Source organism: Rosa rugosa, chromosome 4 (genome assembly GCF_958449725.1).
Source record: "Rosa rugosa chromosome 4, drRosRugo1.1, whole genome shotgun sequence".
NCBI lineage: Eukaryota > Viridiplantae > Streptophyta > Magnoliopsida > Rosales > Rosaceae > Rosa > Rosa rugosa.
In genome coordinates, this window is record NC_084823.1 from 17,202,910 (window position 1) to 17,210,977 (window position 8,068).

The window sequence follows — 8,068 nt, forward strand, 5'->3', positions numbered from 1 at the left end:
GCGGGTAGTACGTAAACCATGTTGCAGGACGTATCAGTCATAACTGTTTCATCCATGCCCTCATCTAGGTCCAACTTGAGTTCGTTGACAGGGATGTCAGTGTTGAACAGCTTAGCCAGCCGGTCCACCAACGATTCTTCAGTGAGACCTTTTACATCGCATTGCTCATGTTCCTGCATTCCGGTAACCCGCTTAGGAGAAATTGACTTTGGCTCCTTGACTACATTCACCTCAGAAGGGATGACTACTACACTCTGGACCTGTTTGGGTTTCCACTGTAAAGCGTCGGAAGTCCTGTCCTTGCCCCCCAGTCTCTCAAAAACTGAGGATTTGGCCTCCGGGTCTTCACGAAACAGTTTGCGTCTGACAGGTGGTCGTTTAGTTGGCGAGCTCACCTTTCGAGCTGGGGGAGGTCTCCTTTCGTCGGTGATCCTGCAAAAAACACTAGGCTTTGATGCCCCTGTTACTGAGCTCGCTTGCTTCTGGAAGCTACGGGGAGTTATTAATGGTTTAGCAGCTAGCGCCTCCATCTCTTTCTGATATTGCTCAGGTGATTTAACCAACTGCGAATGTTTGATCAGGCCCTGGTCGAGAGCCTCTAGCGCGCGCTTGGCTTCTCCAAACCTGCGCTGCAGTTTCCTCTTTCTGGAAGGACTTATCTCCACTGCCTTTCCTTTCTCCCGTGTGTACCACTTACCTTCCTTGATGGTAGCGGTGGAAGCAGGTGGAATATAGGGCTTAGTCAGAGCGTCTTGGTGTTTGATCTTAGCCTGCTCCTCTTGTTTTCTATCCACCGCGGCCGCTCTCAGCTTCTTGAAAAGATTGGAATCCTTTGGAGATGGCGGTGGTTCCACTTTCTCCTTTTCTCTTGGGCTGGCAGGTTGATAGTTTCGCGATGGCGAAGCCCACTTGATGGGCGGGAGAGAACCAAAAAGAAATGTCTGCTCGACTTCTTCGTGTGACACTTGGATGCCACACTCTTCCTTGCACCGCGAGCATAGGACCACGAATGAAGCTTGGCTTGCTGGTTCAGCCTTTCTCTTTGTAGGGATCTTATCATCATCAGCTTGGACTCCTTTCCCCTTTGTGCTCAAATCTAGGGTTGGTTTCCTGTGGTGCTGCTTGGCCCAGTTCACATCGACCATGTTGATCCCAGTGTCAGGAAAAGGGTTCAGGTCAACGAGCGCTGCGGCTGTTACTGGAGCTTCCACCTGCAAACTGCCATTATTAAGCCATACCTGAATCTGGTCTTTGAGCTTCACACAGTCAGCTGTATTATGATTCCACAGGTTGTGAAATTTGCAGTATTTCTTTCCTTTCAGCTGATCTGGTCGCGGAAAAGGTCCGAAGTCGGTCTTCACCATCTTCGCGGCGATCATCTCATCTAGAATCTCATGTGCTTTATTGGCATCATATGTATATGTCGCGAATTCAGGTTTAGTGAAGGCCATTGACTTGAGCTTTACAGGCTCTTTGGAGATTTTCAATTGTTTCAAGGCTGTATTCTTCCTCCCTGTCAGCTCATAGGCAGCGATGTCATTATCCTCCTCTTCATCTTCTTCCTGCACTAGCTCTTCTTCGTGATGATGGTAATAAGGGTCATAGGTAGCTGGCTGGTAATGCAAGGCTGCAACTGTGCGATGCTTTCCTGGCACATATGTCCCTTTGGATGCATTCTTTCTTGCATCAGTTTCTCTAAGAAGATGTTCAAAGCTGCCCACTTCTGTGATAAGCTCTCCCATTGACTGGATCATGCTGCCATGTTGCTTCTTTCGCTGGCAAGGCTCCAGTCCCTTGATCGCCAACTTGATCAACTCTTTCTCAGGCAGGATCACGTTCAGTTTGGCCTTCTGAATCTGGAAGCGCTGAAGGTATGAGACTGCAGACTCAGTAGGTTGCTGGGCCATCTGAGTGAGAGAAGCCAAATCCACCTCAGGCTCGATGGCTCCAAAAGTTTCCCAAAAGAGCTTTTCCATTGCGGGCCAATCTGTCACTGTCCCTGGTCGGAGTTTGGAAAACCACCTAAAGGCAGCTCTAGAGAGAGAGGTGCCAAAGATCCTGCACTTGAGGATGTCATCATTCTGGTACTGGCCGCATTGCACCTTGAACCTGGCCAAGTGGGTTATTGCAGTCTCGGTGTCCTCCCCTGAAAAAGAAGAAAATATGATATTTTTATAGCCTCTAGGGAAAGGCGCGAGCATTATATGCGGCGGGAAAGGTCCCTCATAGACCCCATCCATCTGGGTCCTAGGGTTAGCCAGTCTGATCATCTCCTCTACCTCATCTCGTCTCACATATTCTGGACCCAGAGGAGGAGGAGGAGGTGTTGCCATTGTATGGCGAACAGCCTACACAGGTATTGCTTGGTTTGCAGCTGCTGTCCCTCCTCCTATCTGTACAACGCGGGTTGTAGCTGGTTGTTGAAGAGTCACGGCTGGCATAGGCATCTCTTTTGCCAAAGCTGTTATCTTGACCGGGTTACCAGCTTGGTCAATCCCATAATAGCTTCCTGGCAGCTCTTGATATACGTTCTCTGCCCCATCGCTGTCGTACTGAATAAACACGGCGGAGTCGGACGAAGTTTCAACACCTTTTGATGCCTGCTGCTTCTGTCTAGCAGTCTGTCCACCTGACAGCGTGGTCTTTTCTTTGCTGCCGCCAATGACCAGGGCTTGTTCTTTACCTTTCATTTGCGTGGTAGCAGCGGTTGCAGCAGGCGCTGCGGTATTGCTGCTAACCTTCTCGCGCTGATTTGGCGGCACATATTGGCCTGAACCAGATGGTTGGCCAAGGGAGCCAAGGATAGCGTTAGGATCTCCTAACGTCTTATTCAACACTTCTTTGGCTTGGTTCAACTTAGCTCTTTGCATGGCCACCTCGGTTGCGAGAGTCGCTCCATCTTTGCGAAGACCTGCCATATCTGACGCTGTCTGCTTGGTATGGTTTGCAAGAGCATCAATGATTCTTTTCTGCTGCTGACTCTGGGCATCTGCGATGCTTGTAGCATGAGCCCTTAATGCACTCTCAGTTTGTGACATTAGTTGCTCAGTTTCCACAGCTTGTTGGGAAATACGCTGGTTTATTTCGCGTAAGATCTTGTCTGTTTTCGCGTTTGCCCTTTCCAGATCAGCAGTCATCTTCTTACGATGGTTTTCGATATTTTCCGAAATGATCGCGCATGCAACCTCGACGGTCGCTCCCTCTGGAATAGGCTTCTCAACGAAAGCCTCTTCTTCTTCACTCCCCACTGTATTGGAGACAGCGGCGGTGACAGGCTCACTGGCCTGATTAGTAGTGACAGTTTGACCTTCAGCAACGGTCGAGTGACCCTCTCCCTGTTCAGTTGACATATCGGAGAATTGGGGATGAAGAGAGAATCTTTTAGTCACTTGTTCTTCAGAAAGACCACGACAATCCGCGCAAGGATGCGGTTTGTAACTGGAGGTCTTATGCTTGGAGCAGTTAGCGTAGCCCTTTTTATAAGGGTTTTCGCTTGACTTCCCAATGGCTAACGTTCACGAAGAGACACTTAGTTGGTCCCACTGGGCGTGCTAAAATGTTTGGCGCAAAAACCAGTTGGCTTGCAAACTGTCTCTTTTGAGCGAGTGATTGCGCAGGCGTGCCAGCACCGCGGGGTGCAGTCGTTGGGGTAGTCCCTTGACCTGACTTCTTCTTCAAGCGCTGTGGACGAGGAGAGCACCAACCTCGTCACAGGGTTCTTCTCTAGCCTTTCGGAAAAGGACTTTTGCCTTACGGATAAGGACTTTGGATGTGATCTCTTCGGTCACCAAAATCGATACTCAACGTTGTAGGTTGAGCAGAGCAATCACTGGGAAATCTTGAGAAAGCACGGGGTTTGCTAAAGCGTATCTTTAGCTTCACTGGGTTGCGAGGGCGTTACCCTTGCTTCGCTGGAAGTAACGGTGGCGGTTGCGCTCGCAGTCGGCTCCTGGGGAGACTGGGGCTGGAAGTACGGTCGCCGGGTTTCAACAAGGTTGAAAGTTTGCTCCAGGGAGGCTTTGTAATCGCTAGGATTGATTGATATGAGAGAGGTCCTTTTTTCGTCCTTGAAACCTGGTATATATACCTAGGGTTTCGACTGTTCCTTGTCATAGAAGGGATATTGATTGAAGTTTCCTATTCAATCCTCGCTACCCGACTCCAATAAGGTTTTGTTTTCCTCATGGATCACGGAATGGGTGAAGCTGAAACCCAAACCCGAGTAGGCTTATTTTTGGGCCACAGGTATCGGCCCGTTATGCTAATCCCACTAAAGGATCTTGCCAAAATTACTTTTGGGCACAAACAAGTGGGTTTGGAAATGGCGGAGGGAAAAGGCGGGGGAGAGACCCAGTGGAGAGTGAGGGTGTGGGTTAGAGGGATTGGGTTTGAATTGGTGGGTAATGGTGAAGATGGTCCATTTGGGAAGAAAAAGGGAGGGTTTAATTAAGTTTGTGGAAGAAGAGATAATCAAATTGGGTTATGAAGGGGAGGGAGATGGAGATGGAGATGGTTTGAGTTTGTGTTGAGTGGCAGAGGGAGAGAGAGAGAGACAGAAGAGTGTTTCAGTTGCAGTCTGTGGAAGGGATAGGATGAGAGAGATAAGTATAGGGGTGATTTGGTAAAAGCAGCACAAGGGGTGTGCAGAAAGTAAAATTGGGTGTGTAAATTTCAGCCCCCTCTATAAGACCTAATTGGTTGATCAGATACTGAGGTAGAGAGACCTGCTTGTCTGCTTGTGATATAAAGAAGTAGTGTACAATCCGAACTCTAACTAGTTAACATATATAGTTGGCCGGATGTTGGTCTCTGGCCAAATAGTACGTACTGGTTTTAGTTTTCATATTCTATAGTCATATGGCAACCTCAGACATATTATTCTCATTCTTCTTCTTCTTCACCTTCTTACTTCCTCAGATAGCAGATAGCAAATGTGGTGGTTCAAAATGCCATGAGAGCGGCCCACTGATTCTATTCCCTTTCCGGCTAAGATACCGCCAACCGCTAAATTGTGGGTATTCCATTCATTTTGACCTTTCATGCAACAGTAAACAACAAAACACCATTCTCACCCTCCCATCTTCAGGAGACTTCGAGGTCGAGGGCATCCGTTACAGTGACCAAACCATGTGGATCAACGACCTAAACTGGTGCATGCACAAAAGATTCCTTGACAAAGACTTCAGTCTTGTAGGCACGCCTTTCCATTTCTGGCATAGCCTGGAAAACTATACCTACTTCAAGTGCCCGTCCAAAGTTGTGGCTATTGGGTCTTTTGCACCAATCTCTTGCCTTGGCGATTACAATTACAACGTCATTGCTGTCCCGTCGAGTTGGTCAACGACTGAGAAACCACCTCCTCAGTCTCTTTGTCGTGCAATTTCCACAGCTTTGCTTCCGGCAAGTTTTGGGTGGGGGGAGTTTGCTGTAAAGTTGACTTGGGGCGTTCCCGATTGTCGTTCTTGTGAAGCAACTGGTAGAGTTTGTAGGCCTACTGTGACAAGTTCGCACATTGAGTGCTCAACTGATGGTATGATAAATTTCCAGTAATGCTATTTTTTTTTTTCATTAACAAACGCTATTTTTAGTAGACAAATTATTATGTTATATTGACAAATTGCGAAGAATTAATAACATTCAGCTTATAATCTTGCAACATAGTAGGTTGACAGTCAATGTTGCTATTTCTGCTATTTTCGATCAGGTATCCCAATATCCGCAAAGACCGGCATAGCAATTGGCGTGTTGATTCCGGCAGGGCTGTTGTGCATTGTTGGATACGCACTCTATGTTGCGGGCAGGAGGGATGATGGTCGGGTCCAAGAAACAAACAGGCGTGGTCAGCTTCAAGAACTCATTGAAGCCAATGGACAACCTCAAGTAGTTACAGCGGGTCTTGATGCTCAGACTATTGAGTCATATTTGAAGACTCAACTTGGTGAGAGTTTAGAATTACCTGACCCTAATGACAAAACTTGCTCGATATGTTTGGGTGAGTACCAGTCCAAGGAAATGCTAAGGACTATACCAGAATGCAATCATTATTTTCATGTTGGTTGCATAGACGAGTGGCTTAGAAAGAACCCAACATGTCCACTTTGTCGAAATCTTCCTCGAACACCCGAAGTGTCATTAGTGAGACCGCATGATGATCATTCTATGTGTTAAGAGATGAAACACATCTTCGTCTTTGGATAAAGTTGCATGAAGAAATAAAAGAAAATGTGTGTATATGTTAATGATTTATGTAATTATATTAAGTGAAGATATATTTTCGTTTGTACAAAGTCGATTAAAATGTGTGTATGTTGTCATTACGTCAGATTCTTATTAATCAAGTTTATTTCGCATTCAAAAATCTGGGATCAAGTGTTAGGAAGCTTCAAATTTGGTTTAACTTGCTGCCTACGAAGGTAAGTAATTAAAATGAAAGTCCATAGAAGTTCTTAATATCCTATTAAAAACGGAGTCGCCATCTAAAAACATGATCAAGTTAACTTGCTGCCTACGAAGGTAATTTTCGTCCATAGAAGTTCTTAATATCCTATTAAAAACGGAGTCGCCACCTAAAAACATGATTTGGTTTAACTTGCTGCCTACGAAGGTAAGTAAAATGAAAGTCCATAGAAGTTCTTAATATCCTATTAAAAATGGAGTCGCCATCTAAAAACGTGATTCCTAACTTGCTGCCTACGAAGGCTAGTAATGCCTCGTGCTTTGACCGACTAAAAGTTGGTTGTGGGCTTTGTGGCAAAGGCTTTTTCTTATTAATTAAGACTATGATGTAATTATATATCTTTAGGCAAAATGGCTTTGATTTTTTTTTTTTTTTGTACAAAATTATCCCTGACTTTTTCCATGACTGTCGATTTACCCCATGACATTTCAATTTTGATTATCTACACCCTCATTTTTCTAAATGTTGCCGATTTAGACCCTATAGCTAAATTGTCGACTTTTTATCTAATTTCTCTGTTAACTTTGTTGCACGTGAAGGAGCTTTTCGTCTTTGTAATTGTCACCAAAGAAAAGGGTTTTACTATTTGTACCCAACAAAAATCTTAGTAAATTGGCCAACTAGAAATTTTTTGCCTCTAATCTTCCAATATTACCCTCATATATTAATAAATAAATAAATAATAACAAATTACTTTGTAAAAAAAAAAAAAAAAAAAATACTGCTATTCGTCTTCCGCAACTTTTTTTTTTTTTTTTTTGCCTCATTCTCTCCTCTTCTTCTCTGTCTATCTCTCAGAGATTCTCAGCATGTCCTCTTCCTCTATGTACGTTCCTTTATATTGAGATCAATATGACACAATCCCAACTTGAATAAATCAAGATGACCTTCACATGCTAGTTGTAATTTTAAGTTTCATATTCCATACATATAAATATTTTAGTTTGTTCAATGGCTCCTAAATCTTTTGCACAATTCAAACTTCCAACTGGAATCATGGAATACCAAGTTGTGTTATGTATGTTTGAAAATGAATTACCAGTCCGACCTTAAAAGAAAAAGAAAACCAGAAACCTCAATGATCAAAGATAGTTTCTCCCCTCCTCAAAAAAAAAAAAAAAAAAAAAAGACAGTTTCTCCCTCAATGATATGATCATGTGGCTAGGAAATATTAATTAAGTGATCAGTTGCAAGCTAACGGCCAATCTTGAAATAAAGGGGAGTGAAGAAGAAGAAGAGATGGATAAGGAAAAGTGACAAAGGGCAAGTTGTTTTTTTTTTCTTTCTCTTTTTTTTTTTTCCTTCTTTTAACGAAGAACAAGTTTGTATTTTTTATAAAGGCCGGTTTTTTGTTCTGGGCAATCATCCTCGTCCGGCGACGCTTGGGCGCACCGGCTGGCCTTTGGCCTCGCCGGTGTCACGAGGTTGGCTGCCGGACGGGTATTGAATGGACTATTGCTCGTGGGATGGCATCTGATGGGGTTTGATCGGGGCTTGTGGATGGTCTGGCTGGGATGGAGGCAGAGATGGTGGTTGTGCTTGCAGATCTGGCGATCGATTCTCCGAGGCGACGTGGCTTGAAGCGACTTGGCTCGTGCAGGTTTGGGTTGT

The 8,068-nt window shown here is 44.8% G+C and overlaps 1 protein-coding gene across 2 annotated transcripts; it reads left to right on the forward strand.

Annotated features, from left to right (window-relative positions):
• Positions 1-4,719: 4,719 nt before the first annotated feature.
• LOC133706572 (RING-H2 finger protein ATL20-like) lies at positions 4,720-6,261 on the forward strand. Of its 2 annotated transcripts, XM_062132105.1 has the most exons (3): positions 4,880-5,011; positions 5,087-5,530; positions 5,705-6,261. In XM_062132105.1, exons 2-3 carry the CDS (start codon positions 5,128-5,130, stop codon positions 6,166-6,168), a joined length of 867 nt encoding a protein of 288 aa, XP_061988089.1. In that variant the 5' UTR covers positions 4,880-5,011; positions 5,087-5,127; the 3' UTR covers positions 6,169-6,261. The 2 variants fall into 2 exon arrangements, with proteins under 2 accessions (XP_061988088.1, XP_061988089.1); XM_062132104.1 differs by having other exon boundaries at positions 4,720-5,530.
• The last annotated feature ends 1,807 nt before the right edge of the window (positions 6,262-8,068 follow it).

Excerpts from the sequence above, each read along its gene's own strand:
- LOC133706572 (XM_062132104.1), top strand. The coding sequence starts at position 4,858 with ATGGCAACCTCAGACATATTATTCTCATTCTTCTTCTTCTTCACCTTC. Across the intron at positions 5,531-5,704 it reads CATTGAGTGCTCAACTGATG|GTATCCCAATATCCGCAAAG; the intron begins GTATGATAAATT and ends ATTTTCGATCAG.